Source organism: Notolepis coatsorum (assembly GCF_963971535.1).
Source record: "Notolepis coatsorum genome assembly, chromosome: 19".
NCBI classification, from domain to species: Eukaryota; Metazoa; Chordata; class Actinopteri; order Aulopiformes; family Paralepididae; genus Notolepis; species Notolepis coatsorum.
In genome coordinates, this window is record NC_140183.1 from 5,859,926 (window position 1) to 5,885,468 (window position 25,543).

At 42.7% G+C, this 25,543-nt stretch overlaps 1 protein-coding gene across 1 annotated transcript in view; it reads left to right on the forward strand.

Moving 5' to 3' along the window:
* pop1 (POP1 homolog, ribonuclease P/MRP subunit) overlaps positions 1–22,557 on the forward strand; it is a 39,995-nt gene extending 17,438 nt beyond the window's left edge. The window contains exons 9-16 of the mRNA XM_084335931.1: positions 1,979–2,072; positions 3,840–3,948; positions 5,910–6,029; positions 11,103–11,224; positions 12,744–12,932; positions 16,326–16,480; positions 17,730–17,936; positions 20,121–22,557. Coding sequence (XP_084192057.1) covers positions 1,979–2,072; positions 3,840–3,948; positions 5,910–6,029; positions 11,103–11,224; positions 12,744–12,932; positions 16,326–16,480; positions 17,730–17,936; positions 20,121–21,633 — 2,509 coding nt within the window. The 3' untranslated portion in view covers positions 21,634–22,557. The remainder of the gene's footprint in view (positions 1–1,978; positions 2,073–3,839; positions 3,949–5,909; positions 6,030–11,102; positions 11,225–12,743; positions 12,933–16,325; positions 16,481–17,729; positions 17,937–20,120) is intronic.
* The last annotated feature ends 2,986 nt before the right edge of the window (positions 22,558–25,543 follow it).

Here is a 25,543-nt window from a genome sequence, read left to right on the forward strand (position 1 = left end):
ATAATTGGAATATTCTTTTTGGAATCCCACCGGCCACATGTAAGAACAATTTGATGTCAATTTCAGCTTGATCGTGCATTGTTTTCATAGCCATTCCCCTGATCAGCGTATGTTGTGGTAATAACGAATGCCGTTATTGGCAATCAATTAATCAGAAACGACCCCCCCCCCCCCCTTTCATGCATTCATGATGAAACAATACCTATCATATGCATTTGATTTTTTTATTGTAGCGTGTGTCGGATAAAACGCCAATGGATTTGGTATAATACACGTTGCGGCTTATAAATAGCCTCCCAGGAATTAGCCCCGATCATTCCGAAATAACACTCATATTCACCCTGGTATAAAACGGGAACGTATGGATGGAATTTTTTTTTCTTTTTTGCATCTTGAACGGAAGGTTCTTTCTGTCAAATGACCATGATATTGTATCCATAGCTATAATATAAAATATAGATTTAGCTCTACAAACAATGAAAAGCTGGCCATGGCTAAACAGGCCGGGGAATTCCAATGGCCGGGAATGAGTTAACGCTAGTAGCTGTACTGATGCCAGTATCTCCAGGAGGTGGAGAGGAGAGGCGTGGAGAGGAGAGGAGGCAAGGCAGGGAGGGTGGGATGTTTGTTTGTTTTCTACAATCTATAGAATAATGTAGCTGTCAAAATGGTCAATGTTAATTGAAGTATCTGTACTCTGCATCAGCGAGGATGAATGAATGAATGAATGAATGAATGAATGAATGAAAACTTAATTTAACAGATTGCAGAATGGGTACAATATAGTACGGCTCAATACACACAATTGTTAACACTTTGAGCGCCACTCACGACTAATCTCGGGTTTACGATAGTGACGTTGAAAGCCACGTCACAGCTTTTCTCGGAATTTCTTTATTGAAATCATATTGCATCACCCGAGCCTACCGTTGGAAATCCAGGGGCCGCCGGCGATCAGATGTGAAAAAAGCGCCCCCTATTGTCTCCCAGATGGTAAATCACCCTTTTGGAATGGACTCAATGAAAATGTATGGGGGAAAAAAAATATTCCAGTCCACATTTTCCAGTCCACTGATGCAGCCGGAGTTACCAGAGTTCATTCTGGAGCCTCTGAGCCGCGGCAAGCATGGGTTATACTGTACACACGTTGGATCAATATACTTATCGATTTTTTCGAATGGTGATCAGGAATTGGAATATACCATTTGGATACCATCTGATGTCAGGTAAGGAATCTATGTTATCAGTGTTAGGATAATCAGACTCGTTTTCACAGATATAAGCTATTTTGTGATATGTGCTCTAGCTGTTTCACTGTAAAAGCCATGAGGAAATGAAAAACTATTATCAGCGCGCGGCTCGAACGTGCGTGCGTGCACATATACTATTGATCATCTAGCGTTTATTTGAAAACGATTCATAAATAGGCCGACACATCAACGTTCTGGAATATTCCAGTAAAAGGCGATTATCATAGAATAGGTTGTTTTTCACCTGAAAACGGGTGCTTTTCAAAATGCTCTCAAACGGAAATGAAGCGATAAAAAACCAATCTGCCTTGACAACACTGACTGGAAAATGATTCTTTGATAAGCGACGGGCAGATTAGACACATAGCCATAATTTAAAACATAGATTAGGCGATATTAACGTTAACATTGACGCCGATGGTGGCATTCAAGGGACTAAATGTGAATTAACCCACGGCACTCAAAGTGTTAAGGGGATGCAGACCAGAGAAAGACGTTTGTCCTGTTTACATCAGGGTCCCCCATTTTCAATTCATAGTGACATTTATGACATACACAACATGCATTCATATTTTTTACCCTTTCTTTTATATAGCTTCTCTCTCTTTGTAAAGTGTCCTTGAGTCTGAGAAAGGCGCTTCTCTCTTTAAATCCAATTTATTATTATTATTCCGTCATAATGTTTGCCTTTCCAAATGGTTTCCTCTTTTAACTGTGTTCTGTTGCAGTGACCTCACACTGGAGATTGTACGATATCGGCTGATTGGACCGCAATCTCATTCCGTCCTGACGGAAACCCTGGAAGCCGCCACGGCCTGCGACGTAAGAAATATGGAGATTATCCACATGGGGAACACAGATTATCAACATGGGGAACACAGATTATCAACATGGGGAACACGGATTATCAACATGGGGAACACAGATTATCCACATGGGGAACACAGATTATCAACATGGGGAACACAGATTATCAACATGGGGAACACAGATTACCAACATGGGGAACACAGATTATCCACATGGGGAACACAGATTATCAACATGGGGAACACAGATTATCAACATGGGGAACACGGATTATCAACATGGGGAACACAGATTATCAACATGGGGAACACAGATTATCAACATGGGGAACACAGATTACCAACATGGGGAACACAGATTACCAACATGGGGAACACAGATTACCAACATGGGGGACACAGATTATCAACATGGGGAACACAGATTATCAACATGGGGAACACAGATTATCAACATGGGGAACACAGATTACCAACATGGGGGACACAGATTACCAACATGGGGAACACAGATTATCAACATGGGGAACACAGATTACCAACATGGGGAACACAGATGGGGAACACAGATTATCAACATGGGGAACACAGATTACAACATGGGGGACACAGATTACAACATGGGGGACACAGATTACAACATGGGGGACACAGATTACAACATGGGGAACACAGATTACAACATGGGGGACACAGATTATCCACATGGGGAACACAGATTATCAACATGGGGAACACAGATTATCAACATGGGGAACACAGATTACCAACATGGGGAACACAGATTACCAACATGGGGAACACAGATTATCAACATGGGGAACACAGAATATCAACATGGGGAACACAGAATATCAACATGGGGAACACAGATTACCAACATGGGGAACACAGATTATCAATATGGGGAACACAGAATACCAACATGGGGAACACAGATTACAACATGGGGGACACAGATTATCCACATGGAGAACACAGATTACCAACATGGGGAACACAGATTATCAACATGGGGAACACAGATTACCAACATGGGGAACACAGATTACAACATGGGGGACACAGATTATCCACATGGGGAACACAGAATACCAACATGGGGAACACAGATTATCAACATGGGGAACACAGATTATCAACATGGGGAACAGATTATCAACATGGGGAACACAGATTACCAACATGGGGAACACAGATTATCAACATGGGGAACACAGATTATCAACATGGGGAACACAGATTACCAACATGGGGAACACAGATTACCAACATGGGGAACACAGATTATCAACATGGGGGCCACCGATTATCAACATGGGGAACACAGATTATCCACATGGGGGACACAGATTATCAACATGGGGAACACAGATTACCAACATGGGGAACACAGATTATCCACATGGGGGACACAGATTATCAACATGGGGGACACAGATTATCAACATGGGGAGAACCGATCAACTGAGACATGTTTAGATGTCATACTGAAAGAATATGGGGGCGACAGTGGGCTCAGGAGGTAGAGCAGTTGTCTGGTAATCCGGAGGTTCCCGGTTTGATTACCGTTCCTCCCGGGCAGCATGTCGAAGTGTCCTTGAGCAAGACACTTAACCCCCTAACTGCTCCCGATGAGCAGGTTGGCACCTTGCATGGTTTCCTCCGCTGTCGGTGTGTGAATGTGTGAGTGAATGGGTAAAATGTGAGGAACAAAGTGTGCTTTCGATAAAAGCTGTTATATAACCATTTGCCATTTATGTTTTTTTTTCTTCTGAAGGCGAAGAGCAAATCCCAATCCTCCTCACTTTGGTGGCCTGAGAACTGCAAAGATGAGAACAAGATGACTTTACATCGACAACAAGCTGATTTATTTCAGATACTCAAAGGTCAGTTGGTTTTTTATTACTCATTTACTTAGTTGTTTGGGCCTTTAGCTGCCTTTCTGATGCTGAGATGAATGAATGAGGCTGTTAGTTTGTGGAAATACAGAGGTATTACTTACTTAAGGCGAGACACTGCAGGTGAATAGTCAAATATCCTTTTTTTGTTGATTTTGAGATTTTGTTATATTTTGCTTCCTAAACATGTCTTCTATGAAACTAGTGACAATAAAACGTCAATAACACACATTTAGTTGTTTATTTTACATCATTTTGCCTTATTGCATCCATAAATGTGCACATATTTAATATGGAAGTGCCTCATTTGCATATATAAACATACATTTCAGAAAACTTGCAATATATTTTTTCTTAGTTTATATGTACATAACAAATTGGGAAAGTTTCATAGTGATATCTATTCAAATATTTTTTGCCTATTAGGGGGTACTACACTGTACTACACTGTTTGTAGCCTGTGTGTAGTTCTGTTCAGTTCAATAACATCATTATTATTATTATTCAGTTATCAGGCATGTGTTTAGGTTGTTTATTACTAATGGTTTGATTAGGTATTGTGTTTGTAAATATCTGTTTAAAAAAAAAAAGTATGGCATTTTACAATACAGAACTTTGAAGGCGTTTTCCCAAAAATGAGTTTTAAGAGTTTTTCCTCATACTCTGAGCCAGAAATCTCCACTTCAGTAGCACACACATACACCAAACCTTCCAGTTCTATTCATATCTATGTTCTGAAGGTATTTACAGAAGGGTTTGTTGATATCGCATTCATACCCTGATTTATATCACATTTTATTCCTAAAAACATGGCGAAATATGGAATTTTACCATAAAAATTGACTGAATGGAGTATTTTCTGATTTATGGAGTGATAAAAAGAGATATCCAAAATCCCCTCTGTAATAACCTTTGGCTCTAATATGTCAACAAAATGAAATTATAATTTTGAAAATGGCTTTATCCAATGTTCAGATTTCTGTCCTGGAATTATATGCAAATTAGTGCATATTTAAGTAGATCATGCCTCATTTGCATATTTAAACATACAATTTCAGAAAACTTGTAATACAAAAAAGTCTTGTCTTAATATAAGTAATCAACTGGGGAAGTTTCATTGTGATATCTATTAGTTAATTTTTTTACCCTATTCACCTGCAGTGTCTCCCCTTAAATAAATACAGAGGTATTACTTACCTAAATAAATACAGACTATTACTTACCTAAATAAATACAGAGGTATTACTTACTTAAATAAATACAGCGGTATTACTTACCTAAATAAATACAGAGGTATTACTTACTTAAATAAATACAGCGGTATTACTTACCTAAATAAATACAGAGGTATTACTTACCTAAATAAATACAGAGGTATTACTTACTTAAATAAATACAGCGGTATTACTTACCTAAATAAATACAGAGGTATTACTTACCTAAATAAATACAGACGTATTACCTATAATAAATACAGAGGTATTACCTAAATAAACAAAGAGGTATTACCTAAATAAATACAGAGGTATTACTTACTTAAATAAATACAGTTATTACTTACATAAATAAATAAATAAATAAATAAATAAATAAATAAATAAATAAATAAATAAATAAATAAATAAATAAATAAATAAATAAATAGAGGTATTACCTAAATAAATACAGAGGTATTACCTAAATAAATAAAGAGGTATTACTTACCTAAATAAATACAGAGGTATTACCTAAATAAATAAAGAGGTATTACTTACCTAAATAAATACAGAGGTATTACCTAAATAAATAAAGAGGTATTACTTACCTAAATAAATACAGAGGTATTACCTATAATAAATACAGAGGTATTACCTAAATAAATAAAGAGGTATTACCTAAATAAACACAGAGGTATTACTTACCTAATATAAATGGCTGTCCAGGTCTAATAAATTGTGTGATCTCCCCAGGGATCTACTCGACCGGAGAGATCCCTTCAGGCACCGTGCTGGGTCTGACAGTGGACGACCCCAGGCTGACCCTGCCCCAGAAGATGGAGAAAGCGATGCCCAGTGTACAGAAGGCACAAGGTAGCATCTGACCCCGCAGATCAATGTTTGGTTTATTTATTATTATTATTATTATTATTATTATTATTATTATTATTATTATTATTATTATTATTATTATTATTATTATTATTATTATTATTATTATTATTATTATTATTATTATTATTATTTTAATAATAATAGGGCAATCTGGCCAAGAAGACTCATTTAGTTTCACTCAAAGACAACAAAACCGTGTGCAGAAAAAACATAGAAAGACTTTTGCATTTTGCAGATGAGGAGGATTTCCATGGCATAGATTCGTAAAATGCATATTCATAAGCCTCTATATCCCCTACCCCCCCCCCCCCCCCCCCCCACATTTCAAGTCGATCTACATATTCAGTTGAGTTGCTTGTAGTGCTGTCAGGCGATTAAAAAAATTAATCTAATTAATTACAGGATTTGTAATCAATTAATCTAATTAATCGCATTTTAATCGCATAACCATTTTATGCCTGATATTCTATATTCTATAATCATATTTCAAATTGCATGTGTCCGGATGGCAGAATTCAGTACTGTATCTACAAAACCTTCTGTTTAATCATCTTCCATCTATTAATCTGCTTAGATTTTCAGGTCTGGTCAATTTGAGCATAGTGTTATTCACAGTCAAAGATAAAAAAAAATGTAATTCATATTCTCATTTGGTTTATTACAATTTACTCAAGCCTAGTAACAGACACAGTATTTCTGACACTGGGAATACATTCCCTGAGATCCATAGATGTCCCTAGAATCAGATACCAAGAACATGCAAATGGACCATATAAAAAAAAGTCTGTAAATGTGTATTCTACATTCTTATGGAATGAATGAGATAAAAAAATAAAAATAAAATGTTATTTAATATTTTACATTTTATTTTTTGTAATACATTTTGAGTTAATTTTCATAACGCGTAATTAATTAATCTAATTAACGCGATAAACTGACAGCCCTAGTTGCTTGATATTTATTTGCAAGTAGGAAACATTTCCACATACCGCTAGATTATCAGGATGTTCTGTCCGGTCCTGAGCCCGGTCCACCGAGCACCATCTGGTTCTGTGCTCCTGGGGAGCCTCTGCCTGGCCGTGTAGATGTCCCAGGTTCGAATCCTGGCAGGACCCTGTGCTCAGACCACACCCTCTGTGACGGACAACACTTCCTGATTTTCTCCAAGGAGGCTAACGCACAAATCCCACCAGGCGCGACGCGGGCGAGGCGGGCAGGCGGGCGATCAGCGCTTCACTTTCGCTCCCATGTTAACAGGCGTCGCTGTTCCCACCAGCTGCATGCGCGACTCGCGGGCGGGAAGTGAATAAAATCGATTTGGTTGGATTCAGAGGCGTGCGCCACGCACATTTTCACAGAAATACACTCAATATCTGCATTATTACCACACATATAGATGTAGTTCAACCAGCTAATGTGTCTGTATGATCTTTCCCAATACAAATAAACCATATTACTATACTTTTTCAGGAGTACAGTCACACTGATCACCATTCTAACATTCTAATTAATTATATAACTGGTTATACATGCAAAATGGACAATAGAACACTGGAACTGGAAATCTTAAAAAAATCTTCAAACGGGGACTGACTTTGCATAGACCAGGCATTTACAGCTGTTCCAATGTAGTCGGACTCGGTGTGGACGGCCACGCGCGCTGTTCTCGCACGAAACCCGTGCGTGCTTACGTCCGCGCCTGGTGGGATTTGTGCGTGAAGGGAGAAGAGGCTGTCGTACCCAGTGAGGAGTTAAAACTGGTCACATGACCGCTCCATCTGGCACCACAACACTGGGCAGAGTTAGACCCCCGTCTCCCATTGGTCGACTTGGCCGCCAATCCACTAGCCCAAAGACATGACGCCCAGGATACCTAGTCCCTCCTAGATACAGAGGGGTGAATTCACAAAGAATGGATTGCGCGGTGCTAATTGCACCCTTAACGGCACGTAGTATCTGCTCCATCTTTGCGCGCTATTCACTAAATGGATTGCGCCCATAGGTGTGCAATTTGCCCCTTATTTGCTCCAGCACAGTTTGCTAGCGGAGCAGTCTGCACCTGACAGCGCTGTTGGCAACTATCAGGAAGGGGGAAAATAAACCCGAAATGAGGCATAAACATAACAGTAGGGATGGGAATTGATAAGATTTTATCGATACGATTCCATTATCGATTCTGCTTATCGATCCGATTCTTTATCGATTCCCTTAATCGATCCCTGATAAATTAAAAATTTAAATAAATAAATTGGAAATGCAACAGAACTAAGCTGGTTAGAATAACAACATGCAACTTGACATTTCTGATTGTCATTTATTGTTGAGCCCCCATGTCAGAAAAATACAAAAACTGTAAACAAAGAAAATTAACTATAGCCTACACTTAAATAAAATAATGTATTTGAGATTATCTTAAAATTTATTTATTTTTTGAATTTTTATTTATTCTTAAACGAATTTAATCTATTGAACCGTAGTTGCATTCAACAGGTCGTTATTCCTCTGACTTCTCTGTCTCTGGTCTTTCAGAAGACCAGCACACACACACACACACACACACACACACACACACACACACACACACACACACACACACACACCCTGAATTAAATGAATGACTCGGTTCTAAAGCATTCGAGTAGTTTTCAATCACTGCACTTAGAAACAGTCAAACAGCGGGAGCATTTCGGGAGCATATGACCAAAACCCAGGCAATTTCGAGCCCTTAACACACCCCACGCCGGAAACGGCTTACGACGTGTTTCAAGTTCATGCGAATTCTGCCAATCCACGGCGTACGACGTTATTGAGATCATATTTCATTTTTTCGCCATGTTATTCATAATTCCCTCACGGAGCCTGGTCTGATGCAGTCGGAGCCTGCACAACTCTGCAACGCTTCAATACTGCCGCCTGGTGGATGATCGGCGAGTTGCAACCGGAAATGGATCTCTGGAGATCTCCGGTGCATCTGCCAAATGCGTCTGGCACTCGCATATTGTTGCGGGACACGATCGCTGCCATAACGCAATAATCGATACAATTTGGCAGTTTATTATGATTATACAAACCGGAAATGGATTTAGGAGATCACCGTCAAATAAGTGGGATAGTTTTCCTCCAGTCTCATCGTCGAACGGTAAGAGGACGCTGACGTTACTTTCAGCCTGTTTGTTTATTATTATCCATGCAAACTGCTCTGATCAATATATCACCCATACTACATAAAGCATTTACCCCCCCCCCCCCCCTTCATCCGCGCATGATCAGTCATAACGTTTAGGATCATGTACAGTTGAAATTTTTAATATAGCGTGTATCGCCAACAAACTGCATTTGATAATCTATATATGCGTTTATGCCTATATCTCACGTTCTAGGAATTACTGCAGAAAACGATAAAAACATATTTATATTCTAGACGGTATTTTCGTATGAATCTATGACGTTATTGTTTTGAAATGCGCAACTGTCAGAAAAACCTGGCAGCGATAAGAGGAATTGATAGTCACGGAGGCATGCGATTCCAGGAATCGGACAATTAGGAACCGGCTCCCAACGGGAACCGGTTTTCGATTCCCATCCCTACATAACAGTATTTTTCACCATTAGTATTCCATTTATTTCTTATTGTATTTAGTTTACTTCGTAATGTATAGAGCTTGCTTGATTTGTATTTTCATCACACATTGCATCCTTTGTTTTTGTCACTATCTTTCGTCATTGCATATGTTTGTCATGTCCTATTCCTATTATATTTTTTACTTATAATTGTACTATATTCAATTTAATTTAGTTTATATCCCATTTAATTTAATTCCACCTCTGTTGGCAATCCCAACTGTGCTCACAGACTGGGATATGAGATGCCAAATGTGTTGCTTGGCTGCAGGTGTCGTGTTCTTGCCATTCAGTTAAATATTTATATGTAGTTAATGGAGACAAAGGCAGAATTAGACTTAATTAAGCACGTTTTATGTTTGTATATGGGTCGGGACACTGCTGCTGACTGGGTGTCTTATCAAACACAGGTCAAACAAAAAAATACTATAGAGAATTGTCAGTGCTGTAAAGTTTAAACCTTTTAAAATCTTAGACAAACGAAACACTTTGCTTTTATGAAATATTGTAAGCCGTCATTTGAGGCTTTATAAAAGCAGCAAGTTGTATTCAACACAGAGAGGAGTTAATGAGGAATATCCTGGTGCTTGTTGTAGTTAACAAAGAGAGGCGGAGGTAATGAGGCGTATGATGTCCGTTGCATTGGAGGTGCAAGATTTAGCAAAAAAAAATATATATATATATTTTTTTATATTCAATCTTTTTTTCTTCATTCGAATCCCGTGCCCCTCGAACAAAGCTTAGAAGTATTTAAGACAGCCCTATAATGAGTTGTATTTGAGGCCTGTAATGCAGGTAGTTGTACAGGGGCATACCATGTGTGTAGTTGTACAGGGGCATACCATGTGTGTACCGGTAGTTGTACAGGGGCATACCATGTGTATAGTTGTACAGGGGCATACCATGTGTATAGTTGTACAGGGGCATACCATGTGTGTACCGGTAGTTGTACAGGGGCATACCATGTGTGTAGTTGTACAGGGGCATAGACAGTACCATGTGTGTAGTTGTACAGGGGCATACCATGTGTGTAGTTGTACAGGGGCATACCATGTGTATAGTTGTACAGGGGCATACCATGTGTATAGTTGTACAGGGGCATACCATGTGTGTACCGGTAGTTGTACAGGGGCATACCATGTGTGTAGTTGTACAGGGGCATAGACAGTACCATGTGTGTAGTTGTACAGGGGCATACCATGTGTGTAGTTGTACAGGGGCATACCATGTGTGTACCGGTAGTTGTACAGGGGCATACCATGTGTGTAGTTGTACAGGGGCATACCATGTGTGTACCGGTAGTTGTACAGGGGCATACCATGTGTGTAGTTGTACAGGGGCATAGACAGTACCATGTGTGTAGTTGTACAGGGGCATACCATGTGTGTAGTTGTACAGGGGCATACCATGTGTGCCGTGTGTCTGTTTCAGAGGTGGAGGAGGAGCGCAGGAGGGAGCTGACCCTCCGGGGGGTACCAGAGGCCTGCTGTCAGAGCTCCCTGTGGGACCGGGCCGTCCGCGACAACGTCACCGACAACATGATGCCAATGAAGGTGACCAGCCGTTTGTGTTTTGCACACTTTCACATCGGGAAGGGAATTCTCTCTTTGAAACTCGAGTGTTGGAAAAAGACGGACATCTCCAAACTACTGACGCATGAATGACAGACAATGAATGTTCAGTTTATGAGGTCAATCCTACCGTGATCAGTACATTAATCAGTACGGTATGCTATCAGTACAGTATACTAGTACAGTATGCTATCGGTACAGTATGTTATCGGTACAGTATGCTATCGGTACAGTATGCTATCAGTACAGTATACTAGTACAGTATGATAACAGTACAGTATGCTATCAGTACAGTATACTAGTACAGTATGATAACAGTACAGTATGCTATCAGTACAGTATACTAGTACAGTATGATAACAGTACAGTATGCTATCAGTACAGTATGCTAACAGTACAGTACGCTAACAGTATGCTAACAGTACAGTACACTAACAGTATGCTATCAGTACAGTATGCTATCAGTACAGTATGCTATCAGTACAGTATGCTATCAGTACAGTATGCTATCAGCTATCAATATGCTATCAGTACAGTATGCTATCAGTACAGTATGCTATCAGTACAGTATGCTATCAGCTATCAATATGCGATCAGTACTGTATACTATCTAAATGAAAACCACTCCCTCTGAACTCTGAGCTAAAAACGTACCTCTACAGGCAGGCTTTCAAACACCTATAGCTATAGTTTTTCTGTTAATGTCTTTTTGTTGTTGTTGTCTATTCTGTTGTTTTAGCTCATTTTAATGTTGTATTCTTTTCTTCAAATGTTCCCCCTTACTGTATTTTATTGATGTTATATATATGACTGTTGTAGTGCACTCGTGCTGAGAAGGGCGCTATATAAATAAAGTTTTACTAACTTACTTTATCTGAACATAGAGATGTCCATGCGTGATGTCACATCTGTATGTATGATTGATTGATTGATTGATTGATTGATTGATTGGTTTTTATTGTGGAGTAAAAGACAGCATCCAAGGGATAAAAACATGAGAAAGTGCAAGCACTTATTACCATCATGGTCCCTGATTTTGGACATGGACAGACATCATAAAACATAGAGCATCACACACATGTGCATAATATGTAGGTATATAGTATATATGTATAAAAAATGGCTAGAGGAACTTTACAGGGTAACATACAGTTTGGCACATATTAATAATGTATTATTAAAATGTTTATTGTTAACTAAATTCATTTTTCAATATAAGTCTAGTAATGTATGAATTCGTAAATACAATATAGTATGTTCTGATGAGTAAATAGGGGTGTGATTAAATAAGTGTATGCTTCTTCCCACTCCTTTTCAAATATGTAAATGACAAAAGAATAATTATTTAGTTAGACTTTTTTGTTTGTTCTTTGTTATTTTTTTATATACATTTATTATTTGAACAGCTTAAGGCTATATCTGTACTTGACGTTTGTTTGTTATGTTGCATATTTGAAAGAAACTTCAATCAAATAAAAAACGTGTGTGTGTGTGTTCCCAGGACCTGAACCGCCTGAGAAGTGAGCTCCTGGTGCCGGGCTCCAGGCTGGGGCCCCCCCCTCAGGGCCGGGTGCCCGTCCTCCTGGTGCAGCAGCCGGGGAAGCAGACGGGCCACGAGATGAGCTCCTGGGGCTCCGGCTGGGACCTGCTGCTGCCCAAGGGCTGGGGGATGGCCTTCTGGATCCCACTGGTACGTAGTAGGGCTGACCCCGAATAGTCGACTAATCAATCGAAGGAAGCCGTAGTCGACTGCAATGTTCCCTCACATTTTTTTCCCCGGTCTGAGCAAACACTCAAACCTCCTGAGCAGACATCAGCAACTACTGAGCGACACACGTCACAGGCCGGTTAACCGGTTGATGAGTGGCGTTTTGTAAAAAAAAATCTGAGAATCTTAATTTCTCTCAATGTCTTAACGTAAAAATCGATACATTTTGCTGATACACAGAAATAATACAAAAAGGCATATTATATTCCTTAATCAAATATTTATTTGACCATTGATTGACCATACAGAGCAAAGTCTTTACTTTGGCTGGGTTGGCGGTGTGAGTCGTGTCACTAACCGTTGTCTTTTTAGGAGGCTGGCTCGTCATTATTTTATTAAGTGAATTATCATGCGACTTCAAGGGTGACCATATTGTGATAAATGATACTCGAAGTTTACTCAAAGATGCCCTATCATTTTAATATATTTAAAGTATGCCTCCTTAGGGATATACAATTATTGTTTATATTATTTTATAAAAGATCTCTCTATAACCAAAGTTACTCAACATGCTGTATTAGGCCTAAAGTAATCTATCTGACAAATCTCAAGAAAATAACTAAATCAACCTATGACAAAATAATATATATTTTCAAGTCTTACTGGACAAAATAAATAACAAGAAAAATATGAAGTAATGTTCTAAATAATACCTCTTCTGTATTAGAAAATCCAGCTTTAAAAAATATATCTTTGTATCTTTTCAATGTAATTATAAAACAGTAACCTCACAAAGATACTAATTTAAAAGTGCACTATGCAGTTCCGGATTTGTTTACATTTGCATGACTTGCTATTAGTGTACAAAACTAATTTATTACACATAATCCTTAGAATGATTGTATCATAAGCATCTTATCAATTATTTTCTTTCTCTCTCTGTATAGCTGCATACTTCAATCAATTCGGTCAACTTTGCCATCAAAATCTCGCCTCGCACAGCTTTATTTGTAATGTTTTTCTGTGTCCATGTGAGCTTTGAGATCGCCAGCACCTTTTAGCACAGAAACATATGGTCAAGCTTTGCACGCGTTGCACTCTGCTTCCCATTAGTCTCGACCGGGACGGTAAATTGGGAATTTTCTCTGCAGTTCATCTGTAATGTACATTTTCGCTTTGGCATTGTGAGCAGAATCAATGCTGGTCGGATCTGTCCGCTTCCTCCAATTTACCTCTCGTGCCAATTCTCCCTCCCCTGTCCTGATCGTTGCTCGCATGTGCCCCCCGCTGGCCGGTTGTAGGGAGGATAGAAGCCCATCACATGTCCGCTCCGATACATGTGGAGGCAGCCAGTCACATCTTTTCACCTGCCAGCGCGGACTCTCATTGGCGAGGTGTAACGTGTGGGAGGCTCACACTGCCCCGGCCATTTTCCTGTCTCTGCTGTGCAGGCGCCCTGACCGACCTGTAGGAGTCGCTGTTTACAACGATCAGACTACCACCGATCGACTCCCCTCCCGCTGGCTCTTCCAATTGAGTCAGTATGACGTCCGGCCAAAGCTGGAGGCAACGCTAACAGCCATATTCGATACCGGTGTCTCTTGCGTTGGTGACGAGCGCAATGTCCGCTGCGCCACCCAACCGCCGCCCGCTTCCTCCTCTGTTGTGTGTGTGAGTGCAGTAGCGACGCCCACAAAGCACTGAAAGCAGGCTTCTCTGGGTAACGTCACACGCAACAGGGTACCGTAGTAGCGGTGCAACGCGCCAGTCAATTTAACTACATGCATATTGGTCCTGTGGAAAACAATGAAACCCGGACATTTTCATGAATTTATAACCCCCCCCCCCCCCCCCCCGGACGCCCCGGACAGGGCGTGAAAAGAGGACATGTCCGGGCAAAAGAGGACGTTTGGTAACCAGTACGTGCATCCAAAAAAACAGCTGTTTTTTAAGAAACGTCATTTATTTTTTTACACAAACGTTTCTGTGCGCGACAGATTTCAGATGGGAGCGTTTTGCCATGTGCACGCACGGGCGCACGTTAGAGGGAACATTGGTCGACTGCCAACCTCTTAGTCGAATGCAAAAAAACATATATATATATAATTATTTTATTATTATAATTTTTTTCATTCTTTCCAAAAGAAAAGAGGCCGCCTAGAAGCGTGGCTAAAGCTAATGGCATGCATACCAGCGAGGCTAACTGCCTAAGAAAACAGGCACTGAAAGAGGATTTCACCCGTCTAATGAACACACTAAACAAATATCAAGATGTATCCATCTGTGGACCTCTGTTTTCGCAGAGGACAAGAAGCCTTCCGTCGACTCCTTCAGACATTAAGCAGCCCCACAGCCCAAAGGGAATGATAGTCGACTATCTGCACATTTTGGCAACTACAAGTTGACTATACAAATCCTTAGTCGGGGACAGCCCTAGTACGTAGAGTAGATCGCTCTGGATCCTCCGGTACGTAGAGTAGATCGCTCTGGATCCTCCGGTACGTAGAGTAGATAACTCTGGATCCTCCGGTACGTAGAGTAGATCGCTCTGGATCCTCCGGTACGTAGAGTAGATCACTCTGGATCCTCCGGTACGTAGAGTAGATCACTCTGGATCCCTCCGGTACGTAGAGTAGATCACTCTGTTTCCAAACCAGGCAGTGATGTTTCCAGTCAGGATGCTCTCTACAGCCCCGGAGTAGAAGGAGTGGAGTATCTTCCCCGATACTCTGAGCGTCCTTAACTGTCTCAGGTGATAGAGGGCGCTGTTTCGCCTTTTTTACCACAGTGTCTGTTTTTTATTTTGTTTATTGTTATTTGCACTTACAAACATACATTCTGGAATAAAATAAGAATAGTTAAAATGTGCAGGAAAGGTCAAAAAGCCCAAGGGCTTATAAGCGACCTCCCCTCTTAAACCTATATAGGATAACTACACAGAAAATCCCCCCCCCCCCCCCCACACACACACACATTGCACACATGCGCATATCCCTCTCTCATACACAGATACATACAATACAGCATTATACAACAATTATGTTGGAAAAAATGTCAGGTCCTCTGTGACTCCCAGGTACTTAAAACTGCTCACCCTGTCCACGATATAGACCCGTTTATCCACAGTGTCCCCCCCCCCCCCCCCCGCTGTGTTCTCCTAAAATCCACGATCAGCTCCTTGGGTTTTACCAATGTTCAGTTTCACAGTGTAAAGCTGTACTTGCTCTCTGCTGGAGAGCTCTCATTTTCTTTACCCCTTTATCTTCTTACTATATATTTTGTATTATTATTTTATTATCTACCTTTTTTATGCTCTCTTGTGTTAGTGTTGTGGACGAAGCAGCTCCCCGGAGATAATCACTCTCCATCCCTCAGGTGTACAGAGGAGTCCGTATCGGAGGGCAGCACCTGAGTCTGAAACACTCCCAGAACAAAGGAAGTCCTCACTTCCCCCACGACTACCCAGACTGCCCTGCAGGCGTCCGCCAACAGGAGGAACAGGAAACGGAACTCCTGGCAAAGTTCAAAAGGTCAGCGGAACACTGAACAGAACGGGCACAATTCAACCCATCTCAAGCCCCGCCCCCGCTTCTCTTGATCCTCCAACCGTTAACTGTTGCTTTCCTCGGACGTTGTGTGATTGGATGATGGAGAAAAGAGGGGGGGGGGGGGGGGGGGGGGGGGGCGTGGCTTGAGATTGGTCAGTTGGACCCGGGGGAAATTGTAGAAATTACGTCGGACTACATCGAACTACATCAAGTATCTGTGCTGCTTGAGGTGCGCTTGATTTAACTCACTAGACACTTGTTGCATTATTTAAGTACAGATCAGATTGCATCACCTGAAATGGTTTAAAGAACATTTCATATCTTTATATTTATATCATATAAAATATCTACATGGGGTTTCAAATCATTCTAGATGTTAAATGTAGGTTTGCGAACATAAACATTTTAGGGCTCTTAACTAAACACACAAAGTCACGATTACTTTGTTCGATACATTGTCGTTATCACTCAGCTATTTGCGTGCCAAGTAACCCATAATAGGTAATATGACTGTGAAATGTATAGTATCTACATCCTGATCTGCAATGCACACTTTTTAGAACTGTATATAGTAATCTTTGTTTTAGTCATCTTATTTTATTCTATGCTACATTTATTGTATTGCACTGCACACTTTTTAGAACTGTATATAGTAATCTTTGTTTTAGTCATCTTATTTTATTCTATGCTACATTTATTGTATTGCACTGCACACTTTTTAGAACTGTATATAGTAATCTTTGTTTTAGTCATCTTATTTTATTCTATGCTACATTTATTGTATTGCACTGCACACTTTTTAGAACTGTATATAGTAATCTTTATTTTAGTCATCTTATTTAGCTAAAGTGATTGTATTTTTATTATTGGAAGCTGCTATAGTCGAGGGACCACAATAAATAGATGTTCACTCTCTTCTTGCTGTAAAGTACTGAAATAAGTGACAATAAAGGAATCTGAATCTAATGGTCTGTCTGGTATCCTTCTGTCAGTGGAGAAGGATCATTAGCTCATAGCTGAGTGTGGTCGGGGGGGGGGGGGGGGGGGGGGATGTGGGCTCTGACCCCAGTTAATATCCATCACCAAGAGCTTCCCAACCATGATAATGAGGCGTTGTGCTCCTCATGCTCCATAATCCACTCTCCCAGCGGTCATGATTTGTTAGGTAAATTGGCAGGGCTACTCTTTAACAGTTTGACAAAGGGTTTGACCTTTTGACCCTTTTCCGTAGCCACCCGCCTGCCAAACGGACCAATTATATCAAACATGGCAACCTGGCTCCTTTCCGTTGCCCCTGGCAACAGCTGGCCGAGGAATGGGATATTATCGCGAGGGACGAGGGAGGCGGCGCCGGCACCTCGGAGAGGAGAGACCAACAGGAAGTGACATCACACGGAGAAGCTGCCATGATGCCACACACTAGCTTCACTGTCTTGAGGTAAAACGACTTGGCTTTTTTTTTTAGGCACGTCCCTGATTTATACAGTGTATGCTGTCTTTGTCTTCTTAGCTATTATTGTGAAAATCGATGCAAATTATTTCTGCATTTCTCAGAAGTAATGAGAACGGACTCATCCTGAGAACGTCTGTAGACTCTGTTACCCCCAAGAGCTCTTGGCAGTAGCATGAAACAGTAGCATGTGCATCTTTTAGATCAATTAGGCTAGGAAAATTAGGCTGCCTCTAAATATAAAAATGTATTAAATATAGGGCGGCTGAGTGGCGCAGTGGGCAAGGCGCTCGCCACTAACGCAGGAGATGCTGGTATCGAGCCCAGCTCTCGGCGTTGCTACCGGCTTGGCCGGCCGTCATACTAACACAATTGGCGGTGTTAGAGGTGGGAAAGCCGGTGGGTGGGGATTGGACGTTGTGGACAGCGACTCCTACAGGTCGGTTGGGTGTACAGGAAGTATCGGGGGCAGCGTGAGCCTCCCACGCGTTACTCCTCGCCACTGAGAGATCGCGCTGTTCAGGTGAAAAGATGCGACGGCTGCCTCCTCGTGTACCGGAGGGGACACGTGATGCAAGGCTTCTATCCTCACTACAGCCGACCAGTGGGAGGCGTGGTCTAGCAACGTTCAAGACAGAGGAGGGTAGAATTGGATAATATGAAATTGGGATGGGAGAAAAATAAGGAGAAAGTGGATCAATTTTTTTTTAATGTATTAAATACGAATGGTTTGCTTCACTTAAATCTTTTTTATATATATATTTATATAAAATTAATAAATTATATATATATTTTTCGACTCTGACATGAAAATCCAATGTGGAGACTGGCACAACTATTAGAAAATTCCAACTCATCCCTCTGCTGCACTCTGCTGGTGACTTGTATGTTATAATTATGTTGACTTGTATGCAGCATTCTAATTTAATTTTTTTGATCCACTTTTTCTCCTCCTGTTTTTCTGTGTTTTCCTCCCATCCCAATTTCAGTCGTTATGCCAATTCCCCCCTCCCCTTCCTGGTCGTTGCTCGTATGTGCCCCCCACTGGTCGGTCTAGGGAGCCCTGAAGTCTATCGGATGCTTCCTCCGAGACATAGGAGACAGCCAGCAGCCTCTTTTCACCTGCCAGCGCGGACTCTCATTGGTGAGGTGTAACGTGTGGGAGGTCACACTACCCTCACCATCTCCCTCCCTCGCTGTGCAGGCGCCCTGACCGACCTGTAGGAGTCGCTGTTTACAACGACCAGAATACCACCCACCGGCTTCCCTCCCGCTGACTCTGCCAATTGAGCCAGTATGACGGCCGGCCAAGCCGGAGGCAACGCTGACAGCCGTATTCGATACCAGTGTCTCTCGCGTTGGTGACGAGCGCTTAGTCCGCTGCGCCACCCAGCCGCCCTCTATGCTGCATTCTATTATAACTTGGAGGTTGGAAATTCTGACTTCCTACTGGGAATGAAACGGCTCGTCAACTCTTGAGAGTCACAAACTCAACCCCCAGTTCAAGCCTTAGTCAATTGATTTCAACATGGCCACCTACATGGTGTAATCATTAATGTTGTTATTAGTTGTCGTAAGAGTACATTTATTTAAGTATATCAGCTATGTCGTTGTAATCTGTCTTGGTGAGTTGTAGTTCATGCGAGACTTAATTGTATGAAGAAATTGCCAATAAGTTTTGCGTGAGCGTAGCTTTGTAGCGTGACTTTATAGCTCAAACGCATAAACAAATGCAGCATAATCTAATCTACAGTACCCCGTTACCCTGTTTTAAATCATCCCCTTTCTGTTTTCCCTCCGAACACCCTTGTGGAGAGTTGGACAGCGCTGATGCATAGCTCTGCTCCATCCCTACATCTTTCATCATAATATCCCCCGTGCAAAGATCCACAGGACATCCAGCCTTAAATCGCTGTAATACATCATGGAGATTATTACTAGGAAGTCGTTGCATCTATCCTCCTGAAAAATACGACATTTTCACTTAGAATAACGTCTGACTTTACGAGCGGAGAATTGGATTGATTTTCACAGCTTTTTGCCTCTGCCTTTCTATTCGCAGAACCCTAATGTGAAACATCTGTCGGGGTTTGAATTTACGACCGTCCAGCGCAAAAAAAAAACGCCTCTGCTGACTCGTCCTCGGTTGTCTCTCTCTTAATTGTTTTCCAGGAACAGGAAGTCTCTGCGGCTGCTCTCTCTCTGGTGCCGCCCCACCTCCGCCAGGGGCCAGAGGCAGCACCGCGCGGGGGGGGAGGCGCCGCCCCTCGACCGCGCGGCCGCGGCGGCGTTCCTCTCGGCCCACGGGAGGAGCCTGGTGTGGGTGCGTCTCTCGCAGCTGTGCAAGGGGAGCCCGGAGCCCCACGCCTTGGTCTGCGCGCCCACCCGGGAGGACCTGGCGCTGCTGGCCAAGGAGCCCGGCTGCAGTGGGCCCCAGGAACCCATCCACAAAGACCACTTTAAGAGCCAAGTGAAATGCCTCAAGAGGGGCTCCAAGAAGGCTGCTGCAACATCCTCCTCGTCCTCACGCCAGCCTGAGAGCAAGGGCTCTGGGAGCAAGGGCTCTGAGAGCAAGGACTCTGGGAGCAAGGACTCTGAGAGCAAGGGCTCTGAGAGCAAGGGCTCTGGGAGCAAGGGCTCTGGGAGCAAGGACTCTGAGAGCAAGGACTCTGAGAGCAAGGGCTCTGGGAGCAAGGACTCTGGGAGCAAGGACTCTGAGAGCAAGGGCTCTGGGAGCAAGGACTCTGAGAGCAAGGACTCTGGGAGCAAGGACTCTGGGAGCAAGGACTCTGAGAGCAAGGACTCTGAGAGCAAGGACTCTGGGAGCAAGGACTCTGAGAGCAAGGACTCTGGGAGCAAGGACTCTGAGAGCAAGGACTCTGGGAGCAAGGACTCTGAGGGCAAGGACTCTGGCAGCAAGGACTCTGGGAGCAAGGACTCTGGGAGCAAGGACTCTGGGAGCAAGGACTCTGAGGGCAAGGACTCTGAGAGCAAGGACTCTGGGAGCAAGGACTCTGGCAGCAAGGACTCTGAGAGCAAGGACTCTGGGAGCAAGGACTCTGGCAGCAAGGACTCTGAGAGCAAGGACTCTGGGAGCAAGGACTCTGGGAGCAAGGACTCTGGGAGCAAGGACTCTGAGAGCAAGGACTCTGGGAGCAAGGACTCTGGGAGCAAGGACTCTGAGGGCAAGGACTCTGAGAGCAAGGACTCTGGGAGCAAGGACTCTGGGAGCAAGGACTCTGAGAGCAAGGACTCTGAGAGCAAGGACTCTGGGAGCAAGGACTCTGAGAGCAAGGACTCTGAGAGCAAGGGCTCTGATCTCTCCGCTGCCCCAGGCCTCACCTCAAATCCAGCCCAGCCCTCGGACCCAGTCTCTGAAGCTTCCACCACCCCAACCGACGTCGGGGTACGTCCCAGATCCTCCTCCTCCTCAGACCTCATCCTGGGCCTCTGGCCTGACCCTCTGCCCAGCGTCACCTCCCACTGCACCCGCGTGACCCTGGGCTGGGTGACCCAAGGAGACTTCTTCCTGTCCGCGGGCTGCGGCGAGGCCCTGGGGTACGTCAGCGTCTCCGGCCTCCTCGGAACCCTCCTGGACCAGCCGCCGGCTCAGAGGGGGCTGGCGCTCACCAGGAACCCCACGTCGCTCCAGTACCGCTTCGCTAAGATCAACGTGGAGGTCTGATTTTCAGGAGGTCTTAAATAGTACGTTCAGATATACCGTGAAGTAGTGTCTGTCTTGCATTACTCTGTTTGGACATTTGAACCTGGAACCTGGCCTGGTCTCGGCTCGTGCGCCTGGAGAGAAGCTGTCGGGTCTTGCTCCGTTCGCGTCTTTCCATCGACTGCGCCTGCGTTCGCCCCGGATCCCACGGTGCGTCGTCAGTGTATCTGAGAACGGACTTTAAGGCTACGGTTCAGAGCTCTGTTTTCTCAAGTGTCCTGTCGGTAACATTATAAGTTAATTGGATGGAGATGATTTCAATTTAAAATGTTGTTTTTGGGAAAACCCAGCATGTCCCAGTATGCCCAAACAAGGTCATAGTACCCGAGTGGCAGACGGCAGGAAGTGATCGCATGGGTGCTTAACTTAACCGCTTTAAGATAATCTATGACGGAAAATCTTGTGCCTTTTTTGAGTGTTATGCTTCCTTGCATCGTGGCGACATCAGTTATTAATTGTTGACCTACTGAACTGATGCGTGTAGAACAATACTTGGTCATAAGGGGGATAACTAAATTTTTATTTTTTTTTAACATATTTTGCAAAGATAACTTTTGTGTTTTCCAGACAGGGACATTTCTTTTTCCAACGGTGCGCTGGCTTGCCGCCGTGAACTCTGCAGTGTGGCCCCTCGTCCACTCCGTCAGGGACCGTCTCTGTGTGGCTCATGCTGGTTTCTTCATGGTTTACATCCTCGCTCGGCCCCCGGTGTGACGGCGATCTCCGAGAACCGCTCGTCCAATCAGTCATCTTCACACTCGACACTGTGCTCCCTCGGGTCCTCAGCTTTTCAGTTTCATTATAAAAGATGAGCTTAGGCTTTTCGGTGGTTTTGATTTGATTACTATTATATGTTTTTTTTAACCATTATTCAAGTTTAAGTAAGATACCTTTACTTGTGTTTTTCAAACATTGGTTCTGGGAGCACTGTGTCGCTGAGGACCTGAGGGAGCACAGTGTGTCGCTTATTATTATTATTATTGAATGGGTCTTTACAATGACTATCGAGGCTTATTTGGTTTGCAAAAAAAAAATTAAAAATGCAATGTATGCCTAGGAGTAGGAGTTTTTCTTCCAACGTAAGCCAATGGAGATCTTCCTGTGCATCATGGACTTTCTCACGACGTCTGCTCTGCCTGCTCTGCCTGCTCCGCTGATGTGATGATCCTGACTTGACGTTTTTCAACATTCCTTCTTCATAGTCGCGCACCTGGCACGAACGCCGGCCGCCCACGCATCCCATAATGTGTAGGCGTCGGATGAGAAGAGTCCTGTTGCCTGGCTACGCTAAACTTTCCCAGAGCCAGATATTACCAACCCATAACCCTTAACACTACCAAATGGTTAACCCTTTCACTGCGACAATACAGAAGGTTAACCCTTTCACTGCCACACTACAGGTTAACCCTTTCACTACCACATCTGTAGTGTGGGTAGTGCAAGGTTAACCTTCTGTAGTGGTAGTGAAAGGTTAACCTTCTGTAGTGTGGTAGTGAAAGGGTTAAATACGTTTCTAAACGATGCGTTCATCAATGAGTTAATATGGGTGTGTGGGCTCGTCTCTGCATGTTTCTATAACTGGGTTATAAAAGGTATTACCACCATATTACCAGTGATATCAAATAATATAAATTTTTAATGAACATCTTATGCAAAATGCCTTGGAGGTCAGTGGGGCAGCTTGTACACTTGTGCAAAAAGGGACTCATGATGTAAAATCTCGCAGCATCTTGATGAAGTGGCCAAACTAAACGACCGCTTTGGTGCCAGTTCTTCATTCAGTGCGTGACTCAGCTGAACATCCTTTTAACTACAAGAGGGCAAAATGTCACCAACCAACTCTTCACACGCTGCAGTGAGTGATTACTCCAGTGGGGGGCGCTGCAACGCTTACTTTGGTCCAACAAGTTGGCAGGTATAACGAGGCCATGTTGAAACCTCATCATTATTTATTGACAAACCAAACGATAGAAATGACATTAAAAACACAAAGAAAGGACAATTTGACACCATGTACAGAGTATTCATCAGGAATGGGAATTGGGATTAAAACTTCTCAAAAGAAAATACTTTTGACTCCCAAGTACACCTAGTATTCACCAGGGTGGGAATTATCAAAGAGTTTTTGAGTGATGCATCACCTCCTGGATCTTTGCTTTGGAACTCAAATAAAACAAAGTATTACATTTTGTTGTCTATTGTGCATTAACCTTCACAACAATTCACTACCGAAGGGTTAACCCTTTCATTGCAACAATACAGAAGGGTAACCCTTTCACTGCCACACCACCAAAGGGTTCACCCTTTCACTGTGACAATACAGACGGTTAATGATGCTGAGATGTCTCGTGTGTTTGTGTCGGTTCATCCTTCACTGATGGCCCAGCTGGATTTACTGCACTGATGCAGATGGAAATAAATGATTCTTTAAAGTGATTCTGTGATTTTTAAAGCTGCACTATGCAGTGTCAGGGGAGGGTGTTTGTTTACATTTGCAGCGCCTGCAATCTGTTTACTAAACACGTTTATTTTATGTCATTAGAATTATTATACTGTCGTCTTAAAACAACCATTTTTAGGCGATTGTGAACCAAACGTAGAATACTGGCACCTGCCTTTTGTACAGTAAACGACCATGATCGTTTGTTTATTTTGTTACATATATATATATATATATTTTTTTTTCTTTTTCTTTTAATAAGTATTTTTATTGCACATTACTTTAGTTACATTCCATAATGATGCACACAAGCAATCTTATTTTTCTTCTTGTTCAAAAACAATTGTACAGCGGCATATAACAAAAAAGATTACCGGTAAATAAAAATAAACATTCTTTCATTTGGCGGATTTATACATACAAATAAACAGGATAGTTAAATAAGCTAGATTCTTGCTGGAAAATAAGAAAGACCAAAGCATTATAAAAAGCCAAGACAAAACAGAATATTGTCTGTACTAAGAGTAACACTTTGAACTTATATCATCTTCATCCTCCCTCAGACCCTTTAAGTAATCCAACACCGGTCCCCATGTCTTATCAAATACCTTTCTCCGTCCTGTATTTTTAAATCTAAGCCTCTCTAAGTAGAGGGTCTCACCCAGCTCTCTCATCCACATTTCAAATGAGGGTGCTGCCTCAGACTTCCAGAGTCTCAAGATGAGCTTTTTAGCCAACACAGCACCTAGATATATCGGCCATTTTTCATTGCCAGAGTACCTAGTAGCATCGTCGCTAGAGCCCAAAATGGCCACTAAGGGGCAAGGTTCCCACTGTTTATTAAAAGCTTTTGAATAAAAGTCAAATATATCAAACCAGAACTTGTGTAAGTTGGGACAAGACCAGAGTTGATCTGTAAGGCCTCCATTTTCCTCCGATTTTTCTCCCATCCCAATGTTAGTCGTATGCCAATTCCCAATCCCTTCCTGGTCGCTGCGCACTTACCCCCCACAGTCAGATCATCTGGGAGAGTGGAGGCTATCACGTGCTTCCTCCGACACACGTCCAGCCAATCAACCGCTTCTTTTCACCTGGCAGCGCGGATCCTCCCTGAGAGGGCGTAGCGTGTGGAAGGATCACACTATCCCACTCAGGTCCTATCCGCGCTTAGCAGGCGCCCCGACCGAACTGTAGGAGTCGCTGTTTACAACGACCCGGACCCACCCCGCCAGCTTCTCCCACCCTCTAATACAGCCAATTGTATTAGTGTGAACGGCCAGCCAAGCTGGTGACAACCCCGGAGCTGTGAGCTGGATTCGAACAGGCGAATCCAGCTCACAGCTTCGGGGTTGGTGACGAACGCAATCTCCGCTACGCCACCTAACCGCCCGAATCAAGTTAATTCTAACATTTACAGAGCACCGGTGAATA